The following is a 25162-nucleotide window of genomic DNA, read 5'->3' as shown; positions in this document are numbered from 1 at the left end:
GAAAAAGCACCCCCATCGAGCCAGATGTTGAAGCCATTCTTCCTCCTCTCCCTGATCAGCCCATCAGCAAGTCCCGTCAGGCTCATCCTCTACTGATCTCGCTCATCTGTCCCTTCTACCCTTGTTCACTGCCCTGTCAGCCCAAGCTACCATCACCTCCCTCCTGGACTCAACAGCCACTATGAAACAGTTTTCCCGTCCTCCAAAAGTTAAATGCAAAAATACCACTGGACCCAGCAATCCATTCCTAGGTATACACTCAAAAGAATTGAGAGCAGCTTCTCAAACAAGAACTTATGCGAAGTAAAACAAGTCAGAAAGAGAAAGACAAATGCTATATGATATCACTTAGATGTGGAACCTAAAAAATATAACAAGCCAGTGAATAAAACAGAAAAAGAAGCAGACTCACAGAACAAACTAGTGGTTACCAAGAAGGGGGAGGGCAATAGAGGGGTAGGAAGACAAAAGGGTTATTATGGGATTACATGAAGTCATGCATGGGAAACTTCTGGAAATTGTAAGCACTATATGAATTTAAACAATCTTTCATTCAGTTTAAAAATAATTAAAAAAATTTTAAAAACCTTTATACCAGTGTTCATAGCGCTGTTCACAATAGCCAAAAGATGAAAACCAGTCCACTGGCCCCTCTGCCTAGAAGACTTTGTCCCTGGTCCTTCCGTGACTGGCTCCTGCAGGTCTCTGCCCCAATTGTGCCTCCTCTGAAAGGCATTCCCTGACCCCCAGTCCAGCCACCATCACACCCGCCTGTTGATTCCCTTCAGAGACCTATCACTATTTGCAATCACCTGTTGACTTGTTTATTTTCATCTCCTTTAACTAGAAGGTAGGCACCCTGAGGCAGGGGTTCTCTTTCCTTTTCATTTATGGAACGCAGAAGGTGTCGGCCCCTACAGTCCAAATGCCCCTCCTACAGGAAGCCTCCCCAATTCCTCCACTAGGCTGTGCCCATCTGGGAGTGTGCACCAACTCCCTCTGCCAGTCCCCATACTGGCTCCCGCTCTGACCAGAGCCACTTCTGGGGGCCCTAGCAGGCCCCACATTCCTGAGATCCCCATCTTCCCCCAGGCACTGAGTCTCTGTGGAACAACGGCAGCATGAGAAGAGGGAGGGATGGGGTGAGCACAAAGCAGGCATTGCCACTTTCAGGAAAGCTCCCAGTGATGCCAATGGCCCGATTCTGGGCTAAACGCTCTACAACTGCTGTCTCCTTAAATCTCACAGGGACTTTCTGATGGAGAAACTGAGGTTCAGGGAAGTCAGTAACTCACCTCAGGTCACACACTATCGTGTGAAAAATAAAGAGGATTACAACTCAGACCTCCTGCTTTTGGTGTTTTGCAATACTGCCTTAAGAAAGAAACGGATCTTCAATGTCTGTTGGCTGTGAGTATGAACAATCCTACTGCACCCACGTCTAACGTATGAAGGTAGTAATGTTTCTCTTCAACTTTAGGCAGAAGGTGGTGCCATGGGCAGCTAAGGCCCACCAAGCTCAAGAATATTCTCGACCTGGGCTTTACTGACTGCTGCCCTTGTTAGCAGCTCTCAACCAGGGGAAGAGGCACCCAGGGCTTAACACAGCAGTGACTGGGTCCTGAGATGGCCCTTGGCCCTGCTGAGCATAGGGATAGGAAGAGGAATGTGTGCTTAAAGCTCCTTTTAGGGTACGCCAGCAACACCTGCTCTCTGCAAACAGTAAGCAGTCTTGGGGGAGCATCAGCCCATTAGTGAGCATTAACTCTGGTGACATTCCCATGGAATCCACACATCTCTCCTGTTCCACACTCAGGCTGACAGCCCTGGCAGACAAAACCAAAGCTGTCACACAACTAATTTTCGTGTCAAGGCCATCGAAGCTCTCACTCACCCCAGGCCAGGCACCCAGCGTGCCCACGCCTGCTCAGGCTGCCATCAGGGCAGGTCCTTCATATTCTTGATCCTCCAGGGATCTGCAGGCTCGGCCTTCAGACTCTCCATCATTTAAATTTTAATATTAATGATGAATATGATGGTGATGATTATGTAATAATATTATTCATAATAAATACTTTACTAAGTGCCAGACCCTGACACTTGGTGGTACCTCTCCCAGGTCTCCCCAGGACACTATGGGGAAATCACCATTCACACCTCACAGGTGTAGAACCCGAGACTCAGAGTGCTGGAGTCTTGCCCTGGGTCACAGAGGTGCCACCTGGAGGCAAGAGTGGAATCGGAAGTTGGGTCTCTCCCAGCTCCTTCTTCCACCCTGAGTGTCCTAGACTTTCCTGGTTACCTCCAGAAGAGATGGAACCGGAACCTGGTTACCTCTGGAACCGTTCACATGGGCCTATTACTCCCATGAGTCACTGAAATATCCCCAATCCAGCAGAGGTGCTCTGACCATCCCAGGGTGAGCAATGATGGCACAGTGATCAGTGAGGCCAGACGGGGTGATGGGGGACACAGAAGGGGAGGATGGAGATGGGGGGGTCTAAGCTCACAGGACATGCAGACCACCAGCTACACTTACCACCTGAGGGAGGGCAAGAGAGCCCAGAGAGGGGGTCCCCGGAGCAGACAGAGGAAAGAAGAAGGAGTTATTGAGCCACAAGCAGCACTGAGATGCCCAGGGCCCAGAAGAGGCACAGGCTCACAGCCTAGGGTACCCCCCATCACTTCTCTGTTTGCCTAGTGGAGGATGGAGATGATGAAAATGCCTCTTGATGGCAACCTACCGTTTGAGGGGAAGGGGGTGCCTGGGGCATGGCCCTTCAGCAGGGCTGCAGTCAGGCTTATAGCACGAGGGGTAGGAAGAGCAGGTGATCTTTTAGCAGCGTCTGGCGTGGACACGGCTAGGGGCACATATCTTATTTAGCACATCCTAAATTCCTGTACTTCAGTTGTTCTTATGGCCCTGCTTGGGGGTGAGGACCCAGGCAGGTCTCAAGTGGATACAACTAGAGTAAGGCCAAGTCTAGAAGCCAAGTGGCCTGACTCCCAGGTCTGCTAAATAAACATAGGCCAGCAAGCGAGAGGTCTCAGGAAGGAGGCTGGAGAAAGGGCTGGCCCTTGGACAACCTGGGATAAGTCAGTGAGAGAACATACCCCGGTTCGGCCTCCCCAACTCACATGTCCGTGCAGGTCCGTGTTGAGCAGCATCAGGGCACAGGTAAGCGTGTGGATCCCATCTAAATCAGAGATAGAGGCACCCTCAGTGTAAGCATCCAGCTCTTTCTCAACTGCAGCCACCCACTCATCTCCTGCCAGAGCCAGCCTTCAGGCCTTAGAAGAGGCCAGCCACCTGCCAACTGCATGTCAGGGCCCAGGGCCTGCATGATGCTCCCTGCCCCACCCCTCTACAGCATCAGAGCCACTCCCCTGACCCAGGTCAGGAAACTCTCTTCCCTTAGTGGGGGACCCGACCACCCTGGGCCTGTTCTAGCCCAGATTCCTGCCTCCTATGGCCAAACTCACCTTGAATCTCATACCCAGGAAAGGCTCTGGGTCCCAGGCTATACCCCTTCCAAGGCCCATGTCTCCTCTAATAACCAGCCTAGCCCCCCAGTTCCTGGGACTCAGGTCCACCCATGGGACAAGAGGGTGCTGGACCCAGGACTCCTGCCACACTATCGATCAGCACTGTGACAGGGAACCACAGAGAAGGAGGGCACAGAGGACTGACTCCAGGGCACAGAGGACCCAGAGGACTTTCAGGCACAGGGAGTGGCAACAGGCCCGACAGTGGGAGGTGCCTTTTCCAGCAGACAGGCCCCCTGCCACACGCCATCGTGCCTTCACCGATGTTTCTCAAGCAGGACAGAAGTGGCAGGTGGATCAAGGGTAGGAGGAAGCCAGGGCCCAACTGGGGGGCAGGGGCGTGGGGTGAGGCGTCAGGAGCACAGGGTGAGGCGTCAGGGGCACGGGGTGAGGCATCAGGGGTGCGGGGTGAAGCATCAGGGGTGTGGGGTGAGGCGTAAGGGGCACGGGGTGAGGTGTGAGGGGTGTGGTGTGAGGCGTCAGGGGTGTGGGGTGAGGCATTAGGGGCACAGGGTGAGGTGTGAGGGGCACCAGGTGAGGTGTCAGGGGCGCGAGGTGAGGCATCAGGGGCACAGGGTGAGGCATCAGGGGCGTGAGGTGAGGCATCAGGGGCGCGGGGTGAGGCGTCAGGGGTGCAGGGTGAGGTGTAAGGGGCGCAAGGTGAGGCGTACCTTCCGAAGTACTGTCATCAGGGTTACACTGGCAGTACCGGCGGGAGAAGTGCGTCAGGACCCGCTCACGCTCCTGCGTCTCCCCCATCAGCGGGAATGCCTTCAGGAAAGTTCTGGAGGGCGATGCAAGGGTGCTGAGGGCCTCCCAGACCCCTGAGTCGTCCGAATCCTCACTCTAGGTAGGAGCCCCCACCCCACACACATACCACCCAAGCCTGCCTGAGGAGGCTGAGGCCCCAGAGCCCCAGCATCTGGACCCAGGAGGAAACCCTGAGCCCCCTGACAGCCTCTGGAGTGTGGAGTTTCAACCCTCATCACCCTTCAGGGCCCTTTTGGAAGGAGACGGGGGCAGATTGTGAAGAACAGAGGCTGACCAACAGCCCAGTGCCAGCCTCCGCCCCACTCCTCACTCCCTCCTCCGCGGCTGGGCCCAGGCCACCCACACCGCTCCCCCGGAGCGCTCTCCCTCAGCCCTTCCCACCCCTCCCAGATGCGATACCCCTCACGTGATGGCCCCAGGCCCAACCACCTGGGCCCCTTCTACTCCCCCACCTCAAGTCTGAGCCTCCTCTGCTGGAGAGCTCTGAGTTCCCCTCAAGGCCAAAAGTCAAAGGTCACCAGCACTCAGGGGTCCCTAGCAGAGAATACCAAAACCAGAGGGGCCGGGAGATGGGCCTGGGGTCCATCACCTGGCGCCTAGGCACACCCCTCCTTGGGAGGGGAAACAGGAGGCTGAGACAGTTTGGTCCTCTATCTGTCCTGGGTTCATAAAACTAGCTTGTTCCCAATTTTGCTGTGGTTCCCTTGGCTTCTGTTATGCCCACTATCCTCCCTCAAACTACTTCTAAGACACCCTGGGACCCATGAACCCCATTTTGGCCAGTCTTTACCTTCGGAGGTTTCCCAAAGCATGGAAAACTGCAGACCACTCTCCGATTCAATCCCAGTCAGTCAACAGCTATACAAAAACATTCCATCCACCTTCTGGTCCTCCTTTCTCTGTCTCTCCTGTTTCCTGTTCTCTTCCTTGCATCCGGCCCCTCCCTCTTCTCCTCACACTCCACTAACACCATCCCCCATCCCAACCATAGCCTGTCCTACCTATGAGCCATGCATCCCAGGTGGGGCTCGCCAGCCCAAACACCCCTTCCTTGGGGGTCTTCACCAAGCTCCAACCAAACTCTCAGGCTATCCCCAGGATCAGCCTCACAGATGGCCACCCCCTTCTCTCTCTGTATCTTGGCATCACCAGCCCTTCTGCTCTATCCTCTGCACTTCTCACACCAATCATTCCTCGAGCCCTGTGGCCCAACTTCAGGCCTCATCCTCTCCTACTTGATCCTCCTCAGGAGACTCTGGATCAAAGGCCACCAACACAGTGTTGCCACCACTGCCTCCCCAAACCCTGCTTTACACCCAGCACCTGCTGTGGCTCCCCAGGGCCTGTGCAGTTGAGTCTCAATCTATTGGGCTGTATATTCAAGGTCCTCCAGCCCAGCACCCAGGCCTCTGATCGCAAGCTGACCCACCAAACACCTTCCCTGCTGGATCATCCAGTGTGAACCTGACTCAGCTCAGGATAGAGCAGCTTTCGAGCTGACAGACACTTCCACTGAGAACAGTGAAAAATGCCAGACAGAATACATCTCTCTTAAGCTATCAGAAAACCGCTGATGCAACAGACACCAATGGGACCAAGATCCCAGGGGGTAGAGACCTCAGGGAGGTAGGCCGATCTGCAGTTCTCCCCGGGGACACTGCCGATTACGGACACAGGGCTGAGGCAGAACATTCGGTGGCTTCACGGAGCTGGAGAGACTTCAGGGGCTATAAACATGTGGCCAGTTTTCCCTGTGAGATATTTGCCAGAGTCTAAAGATGGAAGGGGCCGTACGCTGAAAAGCTAAGCTTTCTGCCTCTCTGAGAAGCATATGGATTTGGTTTTTGCACAGGCTTGCCGCATTGAGGAGACAAAATTGTAATTTAGGACCCACCAAAGGGAGAGGCCCCAGTGAACACACCAGGATCCCAGTGGAAAGCCCTGCAGCCCTTGCCCTGTGATCGGGTTGAACTCTGAGCCTTACCACACTTCAGAGCGGCTGCTCCCCAGCTCAGCCCTGGATAGACTGGGACTGTACCCGCCCTGTTCTCCTCTAGCTGCCTGGACAAGCAGAAGGTACACCCCCCGGAGGAACACATAATGATCTAGAGCTACTGTAATTTTATGTACAATGTACAGGATCTAATAAAAAATTACTAAGCACACAGAGAAATAGGATGGATGATGGAAAACCAAGAGAAAAACAATCGAACCAGATACAGATGAATCAGATGACACAGATACTGTGATAAGCAGACAAGGACTTTCAAATAATAACTGTGACTAATACGTTCCCAAAAAGAGAGGGAAAGATGGAGAAAGTAAGTAAAAATAAATGAAAAGATGAGGACTTCTCCCCCCAGAGAATTGTTGCAGTTGTTCAGTCACTAAGCGGTGTCCGATTCTTTGTGACCCCATGGACCGCAGCATGCCAGGTCTCTGTCCCTCACCAACTCCTGGAGTTTGCCCAACTTCATGTCCATTGAATCGGTGATGGTGTCATATCTTTTTGCCTTTTTATACAGTTCTCGAGGGTTCTCGAGGCAAGAACACTGGAATGGCTTGCCATTCCTTCCTCCAATGGATCACGTTTTGTCAGAACTCTCCACTATGACCCGTCCTTCTTGGGTGGCCCTGCAAGGCATGGCTCATAGCTTCATCGAGTTATGCAAGTCCCTTCACCAACGATAAGGCAGTGATTTAGAACCTACCAAAAAAGTTTTTTAACAAAATATAAGCTCTAGATCTGAAAAAATAAAACAATAGAAAGTAAAAACTCTGGGGAGGGAGGTGGGAGGGGGGTTCAGGATTGGGAACACATGTACACCCGTGGCGGATTCATGTTGATGTATGGCAAAACCAATACAATATTGTAAAGTAATTAGCCTCCAATTAAAATAAATAAATTTAAATTTAAAAAAAAGAAAGTAAAAACTCAATAAATGGGTTTAGCAGTATATGAGACACAGAGGAAGAATAAGTGAATTGGAAGCAGGTCAGTAGAAAATATCCCAATGGAAACAGAGAAAATAAAGGGAAAATACAGTTTCTAAAAATATGAAAGACACACGGGAGGTAAACAGGTATAACACACATGGACCACCCCTCGCTCGGCTCAGAGTCCGCCATCCCTACCTGCGAGGGCTCTGGCCTGGGCTCAGGTCCCTGGCACCAGGCTTCATCTTCCCATTGCCTGCCCTCTGCTCCCTAGGCCTGCACTTGCCCTTCCTGAGGGCTACTCTCCGGGTCCAAACATCAACAGGACATGAGATCAAACTGACCATGTCCAATGTCATTTTGACCATATCTCCCTCAGTGATTTCGGGAACTGGCCCATACTTTCTCCGTTTATAAATGGGAGAGTACCACCCACCTCACAGGGGTGTCACTAAGGTGCCGTCAGCAGGGTGTGTCGAGGCTATGCCTCCTGAAGGGTCACCTCTGCACTCCTTCACCTTGGCAGTGCCCCCCATGAGCCAGCACTCAGCGAGTCTCTGCACTGTGCTGCTCTCTTGGGCCCTTCCCCACAGCCTCCCCAGAGGGCTCAAGAGGGCTTGCCCAAGGCTGCACGGCAAGTCCACACTAGAGCTGGCAGGAGGATCCAGATGTATCGCCTGTGGGCACCACCCAGCCCAGCCGCACTGACCTGAGCGCTCGATCCAGAGTCAGGCCCGAGAAGTCAAAAAAGCTGAGGTACTCCCCAGCCACCAGCCTGCTGAACTCGTTGCTGCCAGGAGAGCAGGGGGTGTCCATTAGAAGCAGGGCACAGCAAACAGTGGGGGCACGTGGGCAGTGGGCCCCTGGGGACCCTGACCCACCCACTCAGACCTGTCCATCCATCCCTCTGCTGCCTCCCTTGCTGGCCAACTGGACTCTGACAGTTCAACCTTGGGCCAGGGTGTGCTCAGTCCCTCAATCGCATCCAACTCTTTGCAACTGCATGGACTATAGCCCGCCAGGTTCCTCTGTCCATGGGGTTTTCCAGGTAAGAACGCTAGATTAGGTTTCCATTTCCTTCTCCAGCGGGCCAGGGTGTGAGAGGGTCAATAAGGCTTCCTGGAGGAGCTGATGTCTCATCAAATACCTTCAGGAAAGTAAGAGCCAGCCAGGTGAAGGGAGTAGGGTGTGGGATGATATACAGTGTCCCCAGTAGAGCACACTATCCAGAAAGATAGCAGCAGGGCCATGTGGCAGGAGCTGGAAAGCAGGAATGGGGGCAGCAGGAGATGAGGCAGGGATCTGGGCCTGGGCCAAGGCAAGGATTGAGACTTGATTTGGAAGAGTTTGAAGCAGGAGGTGAATGAGAGGGTCAGATCTGTATTTGGAACACTGCCTGCAGAGTGGAGACCTACTGAGAGCTGGCAGGAGCTGTCCACGAGAGAGACGGAAAGGGTGGGAGGAGGGATGTTTCTGAGGCAGAATCCAACAAGACACGGGGAGGGATGGAGTGGGTGTGGGACATGACCAAGTAGCCCCTAGGGTGGTGCCCAGAGCCCAGGACAACAAGTGGGTCTAGAAGCACCTACATGAGAGTTGTCTGACCCTAACTGGTAAGAGTAGGAAGGGGGACAAGCCTGTAGGAAGGGCTCAGACAGGCCAGCAGACCCAGTTCAGAGACCTGAGGAGAGCCCCTCTCAGGGTGAGCTGAAGAGACAGAAACCTCGTGCAGGAGACAGACAGGAGCCACAGCCGTAGGGTGTGGTGTCCTGGAAGCCAAGGAAGAGAATGTCAAGACCGGGTGATGCATTCTCGCCAAGAGAGAGAACATAATTCTACCTCAGTCCAATCAAGCCCCAAGCTCTCCCTCCTGTTTCCTCAACAAATACATGGCATTACCAAAAGGGGGGGGCCTGGCAACTGCTGTTGGCTACAAGGGACCTAAGAAACATACTGGCCAAATGTAATCAAAGACCTTATTTGTGTGCTGATTTGAACAAACATTTTTCAGACAACCAGAGTAAATTAAACATTGACTGAATGTTAGAGATACTAAGGAATTTTGTCAGAAATTATGACTATCTAAAAAAAAATCCTAGTCAGTTAGAGACACATACTAAACATTTATGGATCATATGATAGAGTCTGAAATATGGTTTAAAATATTCCAGCAAATGTGAGGGGAAGCTGTGGTGGGAAGAGATCAAACAAGAATAGAAAAATGTTGATAACTGTGAAGCTGAATAATGGGTACAAGGAGGTTTAAGGTATTACTTTCTCTGCTTTCGTGTGTGCTTGAAATTTTCATCATTGAAAGTTTAATTGAAGAAGAAAGGAGTGGCAGGTGTGTCGGGGCTGTTGAAGGGGAGAGAGTTGAGGCCACCATATTCAAAGAGACCAGGCTGCTACTGACTCTAGCAAGAGGGGCTTGTGTAGGGCAGTGGGGACCAGGAAGAAGCCAACCTGGAGATGCTGAGTGTGCAGAAGGGGAGAGGACAGAGGCCACCCAGAGCAGAAGACAGAATTTTGGCTGTGAAGAGGCAGGGGGAGGAAGTACATTTGAGGAAGGATTTTTGTTTCAGATGGGAGACGGTTAAGCACAATTAAATGCTGATGAGAAAACTCATGAAGACAGAATGGTTGAAAAGACAGGGGAGGGTGGGGATCAACTTTAATGAAGGAGGATGTCATTAGGTTGGGGGTCTGTAGTCCAGCGGGAGAGGCGAGGGTGCGGGCAACATGATTTGGGGGGAGGCCCAGGCAGGAGCACTGTGGGGGCTAAGGAGGGTGGAAGAGGTGGGAGTGGGGAGAAGAGGGGTGCCCTCAGGACCTCCTGTGGCCTGAGGCCCCGTCAACTCTAACTTGGGGTCTAGAGCCTGGGCTGCCTCTCTTAGCCTGGGAGCAGCCCTCGCTGGAGGCCAGGCCTGCCTCTGTGCAACCTGAAGGCTTATGTGGGTGTGGGGGCCCCTCTGAAGGACAAGGCAGACAGACAAGGGAGGCGGGCGTGCTGGCGGCCAGACCTGCTCATGACACACCGACTGACTTCACAGCTGATGTCCCCCACCCCCGGGACTTCAACCTGGCTAGTTCCCTGAGTCCAAAGACCCGGGCTTGTATGTAGGCAGTCCCCCTCTTCAGCTGGTCCCAACAGACAGTGAGTGGGGCTCAGTGAGGGTCAGGGTCCCCTTGCCCAGCTCCAGGGTCCCAGGCAGTCCCTGTTCAGACCAGGCGCTCCTCTGTTCCTGGCCTCATTAGTTCACCCACGAGACCCTGCCTGGCTGCTCCGTCCTTGCTGCCACATGCCACTCTCCCAGCCCCGAGGGGCCCCCCAACCCTACTTCCCCTCCCTAGGAGCAGAGGCCCTCGCCCAGGCAGCCCAGAAAGGAAATGGATTTAGGGCAAGGCCCAGAATGAGGACAGAGGCAGTTCTTGGAGACTGTTGGGAGCCCCCAGCACTAGGCACCCCTGAGGGAAGTCACCACATCACCCTGGGCTGACACGAGGTTTGCTTGGGGTGGGGGATGGAGATGCAACTCACTTCTTGCCCAGCTGCCGGGCCACGTCGCAGCGCTGAAAGCCCTCCAGGTGGTAGAGCCGGCGTGCCAGCCGGCGGGCAGCCTCACTGACGCCCTGGCCCCCATTGGCCAGTGGGTCTGTGCTGCCAGACTCCAGCCCCTCTGAGCTGCTCAGCTCTGAGTCCGAGTCCGACAGGCCATCCTTCAGGCTGGGGTCGCTGAAGAGGGAAGGCGGGGTGGGGATGAGGGGGTCAGAGACCCTTGGGCAGGGGCTGGAAGGTCTCCCAAGACCAGGGAAAGAAGCTCCACTGCATCAGGACAGAATCAAGTTAGACCTCCAGAAAAACCTTCAGAGGAAACCATTAGATAATCAGCCCCCTGACCCCACCCAGGCTGGAAAGACCTGGAAGGGCAGGATGGAACCTCAGGCAGGGGGTGGGAGGTCTGGGTGCAGAGGGCCGTTCACTCTGGGCTCTGGCTTATCCTGACTCGTTTTGCCTCCTCTGGGTTCTCTCGGCTCCCAGCCCGGGCCCTGCCTCACCTGGCCGAGTTCAGCAGCTTGTCCGTGTCCTCCTCCTCCTCCTCCTCCTCCTCATCGTCCTCCTCATCCCCACGTGGGCCCAGGGGTCCGTCTTCATGGAAGCCGTTGGGCACCGCCGTGAGAGACAGGCGGCTCAGGACATTTTCGGAGCGGCTGCCGGAGATGGAGCGCCGCAGGGGGCTGCCGAGCACCCCACCACCACCGGCTGCTCCCATGTCCCCCTCAGACCCCATGTCCCCAGTGCCCAAGCCCGCACCCAGCTCAGGGCTGTCCCGGGCCCGCTGCTGGATGAGGGGCGTGAGAGGGGCCTCGAAGCTGACACAGCTGTCGCTCTCGTCCGTGAGGCTCAGCACGTCCAGGGAGTCCAGGCTGCTGTACTGGGTGCCCCGCAGCAGCTCCGACTCCACAATCTTCTCAAACGTGGCGCTGAAGCCGTCTCGCACATCTGGCTCTCCAGGGCCACCCGGCCTGTGGGATGCGCGGACCAGTCACCGTCCTGCCAGATGGCCCCTTACAGGTGCTAGGATGGCACCAGTCCATGTCTGGGAGCTCCCTGGGTGTGGGGACCTGGCAGGGATCGTGTCCTGTTTATTCTCTCAGCCAACCCTTACTGAGCACAGGTGCCAGATGCCAGGCTGGGTACTGGGGTACAGTTTGAAAGGACAGGCATGGTCCTGCCCCCCGCAGTGCCCACCAGGCTTGGCCCCCAGTCGGTATCATTCATCTAAATGAATGAGCGTGACTCTCGCTCCTGCCTGGCCCAGGAGAGGGGGAGGGGGCTCCTCTTTCCAGGCTCCCCATCACAGCTAGTGTCTCACTGGGTCACAGTTTTGCTGTCCCCACAAACTGGGTGGTTCTTAGCTTGGCTGCCCAGGCCTTGCCTTAATGTCACCTCTTTGGAGAGACTGAGGGAGGCAGGCCCAGACCACCCACCACAGTGGCCCCTCATTAGTGTCTATCCTCAGGGTGCCCCTTTATCTCCTCCTAGCCCCTCCCAGCCTGTCGCCTTCTGTTTATTCCCCTATTTACACCTGTTTCCCCCGCCACACACAAGGCCAGGGAGCACCCAGCACACAGGAGATCCTCTAAGTCTTGCCGAATGGTGCGCTGGGTGAATGAGCAGATGCCTGTCAGCCTGGAGGCCCACTCTGCTGCCTAAGCCCTGCCTTGTGCTGCCCCCCAGAGAGGCCCTGGCACCAATGGTTTCCTCTGCCCAGAGTGCACTTCCCTCAAACTGGAGCCTCCCTTCCACATCCCTTTCTCACTCTGACTGCCCTACTTATAACTGGGACCTACTCTCTTCCCCAATCCCTCTTTCTTACTTCAGTTTTTCCAAGGTACTTGCCCCCTTCCAACATACTATGTAATTATCTATTATTTTTATGATTTATTATGTCTCCTCACTAGACCATAAGCTCCATGAGAGTAGGAGTTTTTGTATATTCTGTTCACTGATGTATCCCCAGAACCTAAAATAGAGCAACACACACAGATGAAGCGAGGCCTCTTACCCACTGGGGAGACGCACAAGTGAGCAGGGAAGTCAGGCGAGGAAGGGGACTAAAAGAGATCAAAATAGAGACAAGGAGAGAGAGAGAAAAAAGAAGAGAAATAAGAGAGACAAGAATGAGGCAGAAAAGAAATACAGAGAGCACAGAAAACAGAGACAGAATAAGGGAGGCAGAGAGTAACAGATAAAGAGAGACAGAGAGAGAGAAACAGAAACAGCAAAAGAAAGAAGCAGGCTGAGCCCGGCCCATTTCAGATAAATTAGGGCCCACCATTTGCAAAGAAGCACACCCTGGTCCCCTGGAGGATGTCCTGCTTATCCCCCAACCCCTGGGGTCTCACAGAGACTGAGTCGGATTTGGAGAATGAGGCAGTGCTCCACTCCCTCAAGGCACTCCTTGGACACCGCACCACCCCCACCACCATGCCTGAGATTTGATTCCTGCATGCTTCCTAGAGAAATACTGACCTGAGAGTGAAAAGCTGAGACCACAGCCATCACCCACTCCAGTCCCACAGGAGTTGAGAGGGCGGTCTCATTTAGAAAAGGAAGTAGGGGAAAGTGTCACACTGGGTCACAAGTAGGCTGCCCAGCAGGGGGCTGGGGTGGAAGCTGCCTCTACTGACCTCTGGGAGGACAGGAGGGAAGAGAAGGGCCACTGCCCTGGCCGCCAGAGAAGACACCCCAAATCTGCCCAGCAGCTCTCTCTGCCAAGCCCGTACAGGGCCTAGAACAATAAGACAGAGTCCTGCCCTTGGGTGCTCATCCCATGTCAGAACCATGAATGGTTCTCCCACATATCCCACCCTTTCATGCCCTTTCACACTTGTAGGGCAGTTTTGATAGGGGCTTGAAGACCATTAGCCCAGTCTGCAGACTCCCACTGCCCAACCTTCAGCCAGCCTCCAAAACTATACCACCTAAACACTAACAGCAGCTCCAAGAAGCCGCAGCCCCCTGCCTGCACCTCACGAGGCCCCACACCACACTAGGTCCTGCCCAGGTGGAAACACTCATATGGCACACCCAGTACATGCAGGCATCTGACTCTGTCTTGGAGACCTAGACACACTCCAGCTAGGAGTGTGTGACTCCAGCTAGGATGCATGTGACACATGCATCCACGTGCACACCCAAATGTGCCCCTAATGCACAGGCCAGGAACACCGACAGGCTCACACACTGTCATGCATGCATCAGTACACAGTACACATGGGGTGCATGCGTGCGTGTATGCCTGCTCAGTCATTCAGTCATGTCTGACTCTTTGCAACCCTATGGACCATAGCCTGCCAGGCTCCTCTGTCTATGGAATTCTCAAGGCAAGGATACTGGAGTGGGTTGCCATCTTCTACTCCAAGGGATCTTCCCCACCCAGCGATCGAACCTGTGTCTCTTATGTCTCCTGCACTGGCAAGCTGGTTCTTTACCACCAGTGCCACCAGGGAAGCCCCTGCAGCAGGGCACACTAAACCTTCTATATGCTTTCTTTTCTCAGCTCACCTTGGGGGCTTCTAAACATTCCCCTGAACCATCCCTACCCTCCTTGTCCAACTGGGACCTCTAAGATGCCAAGCCTCTCCACCTGCAGCTGGAGATAATAGAAATGGGGCTGTAACTCCAGGAAGTAGGACTTACTCCAATAAGTAGGAGTTCCTTGTCGAATTCCCAGATGGCACTCAAGGAGGAATAGCTGACAGAGATTAATCTACAAAACCTACTCTCTTTAGGTCAGTTCTCATCTCCAGGAAGCAGAAGGATGGGCCAGATGACCTCCCACATCAAGGCATTTTGGAACTCTGATGCCCAGCCTGGGATGGAGGGAGTGTGGCCCTCAAGCTCTACATAGAAACAGCCCATGGTGGAAGGGGAGGTGAGGAAGGGATGGGCTGGGAGTTTGGGATGACAGATGCAAATCATTATATATAGAATGGACAAACAACAATATCCTACTGTATAGCACAGAGAACTATAGTCAATATCTGTAATAAGCAATAATGGAAAAGAAAAAGAAAAGAAATAAGTTTTAAAACTTTTAAAAAGAAACAGCCGCTGGTGATTAGGGGCACTGAGAGTGGGGACACAACAGGCATGTTGGCCTTTGAAATCTCTCTTATAGCTCTGTCCTCCCAAAACAGGGACATCAAATTCCCATTTCAAGTATGAGGAAAAGAAGAACCAGAAAGGCTAAGTGGCAAGGCCCAGGCCATGCAGCACTGGAGCAAATGTGGTGACCCCCATTCCGAGACTCCCACTCACCCCAGTGGAGGATCCTCAGTGTCTGGACAGAGGCTCCTGGAGGCATCGTCCCCCTCAGCCAGCCCACCAGCCCTCCAGGGCCTGGGGTCTGTAGAATGTTCCAGAACGTTTGAGTCTGGCCTGAGGGCTAGGCCATTGGTGAGGGAGAGGCCAAGGCTGAGGCCATGGAGGGCCATGTCCAGGCCTTTTGTATGCCCCTCGGTGCCTGCCAGGGGGCCCCTCATTGCATGCCCTGGGCTGGTGTGGCTACTGTTTAGGTCCTCATTGGAGGCCATTCCATTCTGGACCCCAGGTTCCTCCTCAGGTTCCAGGCTGGGGTCCCAGGTGGCACCATCTTCCCCAGGCAGTGTGGACAGAAGCGTATCCTCATCCATGCTTCTCCCCCTGCTGGCCGCTCTAGGGACTCCTTTAGACCTGGCAGCAGATGGAGAGAGAACGGGGTGGATCAGAAAGAACAGGTGCTGGGAGTTCAATGCCCAGTAGAACCAGCACCAGGCAGCCTGCCTGAGGACGAAGAGGTAGGCCCAGATGATCTTCCAAGGACGTCTTAGCTAGGGTCTTGGAGGAGTCTGAGTCTCACTGCCTTGCTCAGGCCAGCCCCACTCACCTCTCTCCTGACCCCTAGCCACCACTGTGCCCTAGTCCTACCTTCTCTGACCTCTTATGTATCTCTGCTGTGTCCTTCATAAGTCACCAAAACCTTTAAGGAAGATCTGGGCTGGGCAGGACTAGGGAAAGGTCCAAGACTCCTCCAAGACCACTTCCTTTCCTGCTGGTGAGTGAAGGAACAAAACCCCAGGCCGACAGCAGGCAGCCACTTTGCCTCTTTCCATGTTCCCTCGTCCTGGCTCCAGGAGCCAGAGAAGTGTGCATGGAGAGCTCTGGATTAGGGTCTGCCTTTACAGGGAGAGTTAAGAGAGGAGGCAAGGATGTCAATCAGAACAGAGGCCACCCCAGAGAAGCCAAAGCGAGGCCCGGTGGAGGCTATCCTGAGGCGCAGAATGAGGTGCTGTCCAGGGTGCTGAGCGGGGGCGGCGCCACCCGGGAGACTCAACGGAGATCGGGGCTTCCTCCACCAGCAGCGCCCAACGCTCTGGCGGTGCGAGAGGGAACTGGAGAGGGGGCGGGGGAGCTGGGGTTCCCTTTGACACTTGGCCCCCAGAGCTCACCCAGCCTTGAAGAGGGGCTCGTGAGGAGGCTGCCATGGGGCACTCCAGGGGAGCCCAACTCACTGTGTGACCTCGTGAGGGTCCAGGTTGGGACTCCTCACTGCTCCCCCCAGGCCAACACCCCCTTCCCTCTGCCTGCTCCGGGTCTGTTTCTCCTCTGTAAAATGAGGAGACCCATTTTACCTGCCACCTCCACCCCATCCCTTTTTAAACACATCAGAACCAGCTCAGTTTCCCAGAGGCTTCCTGCCCAATCTCAGGTGGGAGGGCGGAGTGATGGGCTGTGAGCCTTAGCCCTCTCTGTCTGTGGCCATTTCTGCCCTACACCACCCCAGTGACCTCTGCCAGCAAGGACACAGACCAGTCCCTCCCAAGAACTCCCTTCCTCCTCTCTTCAGGCTTCAGCTTCCCCCAGCATCCCCACTCTCCTCTGGAGAAGAGGTGCTGGGGGTTCAGGAAAGGCTGGAGGAGGAAAATGACTGGTCAGCCTTCTGAGCTGCAGCAGAACAAGCTGTGGGTACAGCAACAGGGATTTAAGGGAGGCCCACACTTCCTACACTCACCTGGTCATCACCTGGAGGAACTTGTTAAATACAGGCCCTCCCCCAGGCCTCCTGAATCAGAGTCTCCGGAGAATGGGTCTAGTGACCTGTTACTCTTATCATACGGCAAGTTTGGGAGACACTGTGTTGGACTCCAGGAGAAACTTCCCACATAGAGATGAGCCCGGAGAGGAAGGTGAGTCTACTCTGGGGGCTCCTGAGCAATTGGAGGGAGGTCTGTCACCAGAGGACCACTTAAGGTTCACGTGCTCCTTGGTTTTCAAACATGGAGCAGAAGAGAGCAGGACTGATGGGGGATCTGGGGCCTCAGCACCCCCACCCCTGAGTGTTGCCTCCTAGAGTTCTGAAGACTGTGTGAGCAGAAGATTTTTACTCTAAAAAAAAGAAAACTTCCACAGACTTTAAAAAAAAGTGCCGAGCCAGGCTCCAGACTATCTGGGCCCTGATCCTAGGACGCTGGGGACCCCAAGGGGCTTGGCACTGAGTGAGGGATTCTTTCTGGTCTGCCCTAAATCCCTTGCTGCAGTTGCTATTTCAGTCCATTCCCTCAGGTTGTGTGCTCAGAGGAGGGAGAACAGGAGGTCATCGCCTCAGCTGAGACTCCTTGCAGGGAGGGAAGCATTTAGAAAGGAAAGAGGAGGGACGAGGAGGTCTATGGGCCTGCTGCCTGAGTTCTGGTCCTCTGGTCTGCTTTCTAGCCCACAGGCATGGGGGAGCACTGGATCTGGGGCACAGAGCATCAACCCAATTCCACCAGGATCCCTCAGGCTCCCATAGCCACACAGGGAGGCTGAGCCCAGCAGGGCACAGTGCCTCCCCTTTGGCCAGGACTCTGCCTGAGCTCCCAGGGAAGCCTGACATTTGAGAGCATAAGTGGCTTCCCCTGGTGCTCAGTCTACACCAGCCCCAAAGCCAGGGTTGTGAACAAATCAAGGACCTCTTGGGAGGCCCCAGGTCATCCCCGATGCCCAGCAGCTGCCTCAGGCTGGCTCCAGCCCTACCTGCCCTGCCACGTCCTCCTGCAGCTGACAGCGTGATGGAGGTTCTGCCAACACCGGGCACGGGGCCGTGTCCTCAGCTTCTGGGGTGGACAGACAAGGGGCACATTGAGCTCCACTTTGGGCAGGGGCCCAGAGTCCCTGCCTGGGCTAAAGGCCAACTGAGCCCAGAAAAAGCTGAGCCAGGACCCCTCCCTCTCTTGCTAGACCCAAGGAGGGGTGCATACAGGGGGATCTTCCAAGCAGAATGTTAAATGATGCCCCAAATCCTTGCTCTGAATCACCATGTGCCCTGGGACTCATCACTGTCCCGTCTGACCTTTATGATCTTTATGAACCCATCTGCAAGACGGGGGGCATCACCTCCACTCTCCTTCCCCAGGGCTGGTGGCAGAACTTAAGGTCATGAGTGCTGAGAGGGTTGAGATCCAAGGAAGAACAAACACACTACAGAGGTCAAGGAGAGAGGCAGCTACAGCCCACTCTCTCTACTAACGCATTTGACATATGGGGAGACTGAGGCACAGAACCAGGAAAAGGTTTGCCTGAGGTCACAGGGTGAGTAGCTGCCTCGAGACTCAAGAGCAGGCTCTCTCTGCACCGGGATGGGCTGGGAGTACAGGATGAGCCCCCATTTCCCAGACCCTCCCATGGGATCATGGGCTCAAATCCTCCACCAGAAGCATCTACCCAAAGCAGTGGCCCTGCCCACTTCCAGCCCTGCCAGCAAGAGCAGGGGACAGGGGGACAGCTGGGCCACAGGGCACCCATGCCAAGGAGATGCCTGCAAATGACAGGCTGGCAGTGGCTACATCTCCTGCCTCCTCCCTCAGCCAGAACCAGGCCCCACTCCAGGCGGTGGCTCCATGGACTGCCCTTGGGATAACCTTGGGCTGAGCAGCCTCTTTTTCAGCACCAACCAAGATGGGACCCAGGATGGTTAACAGAACTGTGGTTGGGCCAGGTCTCAGGTGTTCCTATAACAACCTCAGCCCCCTTCCCACTTCTCCCATGGCAGCTGGAGTTGTGAAAACACAAATTACATCACACCCCCTCCCTCACTGGTAACCCCATCGGCTCCCATCGCCAATCTGGCCTCCTCAGCATGGCCTAAAAAGGCTCTGCCTGAGCTGGTTCACGGCCCTCGGCCCATCCCCCACCCCAGCAGCCACACTGGCCTTCTTTCTGCTCCCTGAGCTCATTCCCACCTCAGGGCCTTTGCACCAGCTGTACCCTTGGCCTAGAATGCTCCTTTCCTAGATCTTTAAATGACTGCCTCTTCTGTCACTCAGGGCCTAACTCCAATGCTGTCTCTTCAGAGAGGTCCTCCCTGATTACCCAGCACTCTTTCACATTTCTTCACAGAGCACTGTGTCTGCTAAGCACCACTTAGCAGACCTGAAACTCCATTTTCCATTTGTTTCCTTATTTTCTGCCCGTCTCCCTCACTAGCTGGTGAGTTCAGTGAGGGTGGGGACTAGGTCACGTTCACTGCTGTCTCCCCCAGAGCCTAGAACAGGGCCTGGGAAACAGTGGTCACTTTTTAAATATTTGGCAAATGAAAACCTAGAGATTACCACCATCCCCACTGTAGGCAGAGGCTGAGAGAGGTTGAGGACCATGCTCAGGGTCCCAAAGGTGGAAAGTGACAAGGCTGGTGTCTGCTTAGAATGACACGGGACTGTCAAAGGGATAACTTCATAAAGTGCCTTCCATGCCGGGACCCAAGCCAGGGAGTGTGGGAAGCTCAAGAAAAGGGCTGGAGGGCCCAACATGTTCTATAAGACAGAGGGCAGATGCGAAGGTGCAGGCGCCTGTGCACATGTCTGTGAGCAAGCATACAGTACAGCATTGGTGGGCACAAACACACATGCACACACACACTGAGACACAAAAACACACACGGAGGGAGGCAGCAGCCACTCAGAAGGTGGTCCCCCAGTGGGACGTGAGGTGGGATGAGGAGTCCTCAGGCCTGGGGCAAGGTCTAGGGCAGTTAGACCTACATCACTGGGCAGCTGGCGTTGAAACCATTCTGCTCTAGGAGAAGCCAGGGCAGGGAAGGGACAACCCAGTGCTTCAGGCTAGAGCAGGGGGTGGGGGAGACAGGCACCCACAGCGACCACAGCCACACTGGTGGAGTCAGGTAGCTGAGTGGATTTGGGAGGAGATGGGGGAGTACAGGCGCACTTAATAGAAACGGAAGAACATGAGGCAGAACTGGGGTAGGGGACCTGTGGTGCTGAGTACTACCCAGGACAAGCCAAATCTAAGAGTGGGTGGGATGTCCAAGGCAGGGTATATACAGGGACCAGGAGCAGAGAAAATCATTCTGGAATGTCAGTGTAGAGGCAACAGTAAGATCACAGTGTCCCAGAGAGCAGGGCTGGGAGCCAGGCACTCAGGTGTTGCCCTTCAGGGTGCTAGGGGAGCTTGGGCAACGGAAACCCTTTTCTGGCCTCATTTCCCTGTGTGCATCAGAGATTCCCAACCATTTCTAACCCTGAGACCTCCTTGAGCATCTGATGGAGCTCTGGATCTTGCTCCAGACAGACTCACACAGTGCACAACATTTGTGTGTGTGTGTTGAGAGTCTTATGGACCCCTACAGCCCATCCATAGAAACTGGGCATGAACCCCAACCTGGACAATCCCCAAGGACCTTCCACCTCTGACACCATCCACTCAGAGTTTCATGAAGGCTGCTTGCAAGAAAAGGAAAAAAAGCTGGAAAACTTTCATTCTCAGCTCTATTCTCTGCCTCCTGGGAACCCAAGCTGAACACCCCCAGTGGTTCCACTGCCCTTCCCCCAAATTTGTGCAACACTAACTGATTACCCAGCTCACCCAGATTTCAGCACATAAGCTGGAATATTCACACATACACAAACACACAAGGATTGTTAAGTAAGGTAATCAGCGAAAAGGGCAGGTGTGTTGTAAGTGCTCAGAACAGACCTTGGCCAGCTGCACCCCATACCACTCACAGGGCCTGGGCCGGCCCAGCCCTGCACACTCCAGGCCTCCAAGAGAACCTGCTGAGCCGCTGACAGCACAGGCACCAGGGAGGTGGGGCCCCTGGATCACACAGCTCACCATGCTGCCCCATAACTTCTGCCAGCTGATGAGTCTGGAGGCCTGGACCTTGCTGTCGCCCCAAAGCTATAAGCACACTTCTAGGCACAGGTCAGCTGGGCGTGTGCTTCCTCCATGATCTGCCTGCCCAGGGCAGGATAGGCGTCCAGGATAGGCATGTCTAGCCAGGAGCCTTGAGAACTGCCCTGCTTCTACTCCCCAAAGTGACCCTAATCCCTCTACTCACCTGGTCTTCTTAGCTTGGACCACCTTGTGCAGCAAGTGCCTCAGATGGAACAGTCCAGGAGGGTGGGTCAGCGCCCTAACCCTGCAGTCAGACAGACCTAGCTTCAAATCCCACAAGCTGTGTGACCTCGGGACAGTTGCCCACCTCTCTGGGCCTCAGACCCCTCCTCAGCAACATGGGTGGTGGGGTGCTAACAGCATCCATCTCTCAAGGTTGTAGGGAAAACAGAGGAGATGCTGTGGGTGCAAGGCTCAGCTCAGAGTCGGGCACAAGTGCTCAGTGACGGGCAGCAGCTACTGCTCTTGCAGAACCATCTCTCAGGTCTGCAGGGAAGCAAGCTGGCTGCCCATGCTGGGGGCGGAATGCACAGGAGAGCAGTCCAGGACACCCAGGGGTCCCAGCAGACATCCGCCCCGGGCAGCCTATCAGAGCAGGTACTGAGGCAGCGGCATCAGAGACTCAGCCGGAGGGTGAAAGCAGGGGAATGGCTCCTGTGGGGATCAGAAGGGTGGGACAGAGAGGGTGCCCCTCCCTTTCCTGAGGCAGGTGAAGACCCACCTGCCTGGTCCCCAGGCCAAGCTCCCTCCAATCTTTCCATCTCAAGGCACAAAAGCCACATGGGGTACTGGGCAAGGGCCAGAGGCCTGAACCTCCCTTAAAAGGTGCCCATCCCCTACGGGTAATGTCAATCTGGGATTAACCAGGAGCCCAGCACCACCTGGCTTTCCGCCTCTCAGCCTGGCCCCTGGGGAACCAGCTTTGCCTTTGGTCGTGGGGGTCTAAAAGGCCTCCTTTCCCATGGTCAGCAAGCAGAGGTTCCTAGGGCTGGTGTGCATTTGCATCTTATTTGCATGTGCCCCACAGCCTGCTGGGACTTTAGGAGCCCCTGGGCCCAGCTCTGCAAAGGTCATTCTTTGACATCCCCCAGCTTACTTCACTCTGTACCCTCCAGCCACTTGGCACCTTCATTTGTTTAGTATTTGCATACATCTGCATGCTGGCTGGAGAGCCCTCAACACTGATGAACTTCACAGCGCCTGCTGTCAAACCCTGAATCAGGTTTATAGGTGGTGACTCCGCCCTCAGCCAACTTTCCCTGCAGGGTGAGCCCTCAGTTATGAGGAGCAACAGAGGACAAGGTTGCTCTGGTTAAGTTGGCTGCTGCCTGTCTTCCTGGAACTTCAGTTGGCACCTGGGACTCACTCTGCTTCTTGAGTCACATTTGAGCCATGAGCCTACAGACTGAGAGTTGCCCCAAAAGCTACAGTGAACTGACCAAGGGCAAGTCCTCCCAACAAGTCCTGCCTTGGCTAAAAAGCCTGGGTCGGGGCAGACTCCAGGGGCTCAAACCCTGAGCAGCTTCCCCTCAGTCTGATTCAACAGCCAGAAGAGATAACCAAGAAACGTCAAACTCCCTTCTCCCTGCCCAATTTGCACTTACCCCACACCCTCCAGAACAACACCTCGTGTTGTTCTCTGTCTACCCTGCCTCTTCTCTGCCTTCTGTCCTGAGACCTTCCTCCTCACCCTCTCCCAACCTCCTGATTATGTCACGCTACTTAACCCCTCCCTTGTGGAGTCCCCTCTTCCCCTCCCCCTGCTCTTCCCCTGCCCTCTCCTGTCTCTGCTTCAGGCTTCAGCACAGGGTCTGTGCTGGGCCATTGCACAATTGCCTTCTTGTCCTCATCTCTAAAACTGACCCTCCTATTCAGCCATAGCCCACTGATGGGAGACCTAGAGGCTGGTATAAGCCTCACCTCTTGATGGACAGTCCACAGGGTAGGAGAGAAAAAGAGAAGTCAGGAATGACACCAGAGTTTAGAGCCTGAGCACCTGGAAGGATGGAGGCACCATTCCTGAGATGGAGAAGACTGGATGGAGCAAGTTTGGGAAGGAAGATCAGGAAGAAAGGAGCTCAGTTTTGGACAAGTTGAGTTTGAGGTGTCCAGCAGACATGGCGGCCAAGATGCTGAGTGAGGTATTGGAGCTCAGGACAGAAATCAAGATTTGGGATACAAATTTGGGAGCTGAGAGCACATAGGTAGTGTGTAAAGCCACAGGACTGGTTGATGTCAACTCAAGAGTGAATGCAAATGAGGAAGAGCAGCCACTCAAGGGCTGAGTCCCTGGCACGCCAATGTTATAAGGTGGTAGTGGGAGAGAAGGAGACTGAGGAGGAGCAGCCGTGAGGTCAGCGGGAAACAGGACAATGGACGTCCTGGAGGTCAAGGAATGCATTTCAGGGAAGAGAGAGAGACTGAAGTTGTCAGATGATACAGATGAGGACTGAGGCCATTGCATACAGCAACACGGAGGTCACTGGTCACCCCAAGAACAGCAGTCAATGGACAACCTTTCTGGGGCATTTTGCTGTAAAGGGGAGCACAGAGATGCAGGGATAGCTGGCTGAAGAAAATGGGAGTCATCTTTTAAGACAGGAGAAACAATAACAAGATATCTGCTGATGGAATGATCCAGTCTAGGAGGACCTGTAAAGCAGGAGGGGACATTTGCTGGAGCAGTGTAGGCCCCCCACATTATAGGCCCCCCTCTATTCCACAAGGGGATGGGATCTCTTGCACAATAGAGGGTGTCCTAAACCAGGAGCAGGGATCCTACACCCACAGGGATGGGGAAAGGCAGACCCATGGTGCAGAGGCCCATGGATGGATGAACACAGCACTGGCAGTCCGAAGACTGCTGTTGCATTCTCAAAGAAGTAGGAGGCAAAGTCCTATGCTTTGAGAGTGGACTGCAGGAGAGAAGCTAGGGCTGAAGGCAGAACAGAAAGAGTGAAATAGCTACGGTAGGGAGTGAGGGGGTGGGCCTGGACCCATGTGGGACTGCACGGCAGTGCTAAAGACCCACTTGAAGTTCATGGATTTGAACTACAAGTGAGACCAGTTGGGCAGTGGATTTTCTTAGCCCCGTTCAGCAGCGCAGAGGGCGGAGGGCAGACCAGGCACTGGATTTAACCAGGGTGGGGACTCTGCCAACAAGTATGAAGAAGCAAAATGAAGTAAGGGACTTGGGGGGCCTGCAAGGCAGTGTTCATCCTGACTTTCATAGTGGCAGCTGCCTCTGAGCCGGCCCTGTCTCCCCTCAAAGGCCCGCCCCTGCTGGTGCCTGAGAGCCCCACTGTCCGCCCCCTGCTGCAGGCTGTGTGAGGCCTTCCCTCCGCCCTCATCCCAAGCAAGCTCCTAAGAGGGGGTCACAGGTGGCCACCAAGACCTGGGGAGCTCTCCACACACTGTTCCTTTGACCTGGAAAATACCCTAGACCCCACACACTGAAAACAGCATTCTCCACAGCCTCCCCCAGCCATCCTGTGACTGCTCCCCGACCAACACCAGTGCTCATCACTCTGCCTCTTAATCTCTCCTTACTCCATCCCTTTTCCACCCCGTCCCCATTTCAGCAGGGCCATCACATGAATCCCTAGCCCACCCCACAGCCCCCCATGCACGCTGCAGCCTCAAATCAGTGCCTCAACATCTTGTGTTGGACCACGGCAGGGCCTCCTGCCCATCTTTATCACCATGCCAGCCCTGCCATCCACACCACCCTCTGCAAAGTGCCTCTCCAAGCACTCACATCTGCCTCCTTGTTCCACTCTTTAAAACCCTTCAGTAGCTCGTGGTGCCCTGGGGAAAGGGCCAGCTGTCAGCCCACATTCTAGGCCAGCGCTGGTCCAGGCCCCACCCTCTTTCTTCCTGTCTTGCCCCTCAGGCTCTCTGCTGTCCCCCCAGCCTGTGCCCCTTGCTGCTTTTTCGGGGCGTCTTCCCCACTCTGGCAACACCTGCCCTGAGTTGCAGCTCATCCCATCCACACCCCTGAGGCTGTGAACTCCTTGAAGGCCCCATCAGCATCTGCCTAAGCACCCTTCTCCAGTGTATGGTCTGAATGCAGACAACCAGGTGGATGAAGCTTCTGGAGCTAAGGAAGAGGGAGCAAAGGGATTGAAACAAAGGGACTCCTTAGCTGAGTGACCTAACTTAGCACCACTATTACAGTGCAGCTAATGACAAGTG

The 25162-nt window shown here is 54.7% G+C and overlaps 1 protein-coding gene across 1 annotated transcript in view; it reads right to left on the bottom strand.

The window, feature by feature from the left end:
* The window catches only part of PSD2 (pleckstrin and Sec7 domain containing 2), a 75235-nt gene that overhangs the window by 26427 nt on the left and 23646 nt on the right, over positions 1-25162 (bottom strand). Inside the window, exons 3-8 of the mRNA XM_070374448.1 lie at positions 15080-15493; positions 11311-11778; positions 10793-10987; positions 7964-8044; positions 4218-4330; positions 3139-3197 (exon numbers count right to left, since the gene is read on the bottom strand). Of these exons, the coding sequence (XP_070230549.1) occupies positions 3139-3197; positions 4218-4330; positions 7964-8044; positions 10793-10987; positions 11311-11778; positions 15080-15453 (1290 nt within the window). The 5' untranslated portion in view covers positions 15454-15493. The remainder of the gene's footprint in view (positions 1-3138; positions 3198-4217; positions 4331-7963; positions 8045-10792; positions 10988-11310; positions 11779-15079; positions 15494-25162) is intronic.

The sequence above is a fragment of the Bos mutus genome, chromosome 7 (assembly GCF_027580195.1).
Source record: "Bos mutus isolate GX-2022 chromosome 7, NWIPB_WYAK_1.1, whole genome shotgun sequence".
NCBI classification, from domain to species: domain Eukaryota; kingdom Metazoa; phylum Chordata; class Mammalia; order Artiodactyla; family Bovidae; genus Bos; species Bos mutus.
The sequence above is the reverse complement of the archived record's forward strand: the minus strand, read 5'-3'. Positions and strand labels throughout refer to the sequence as shown.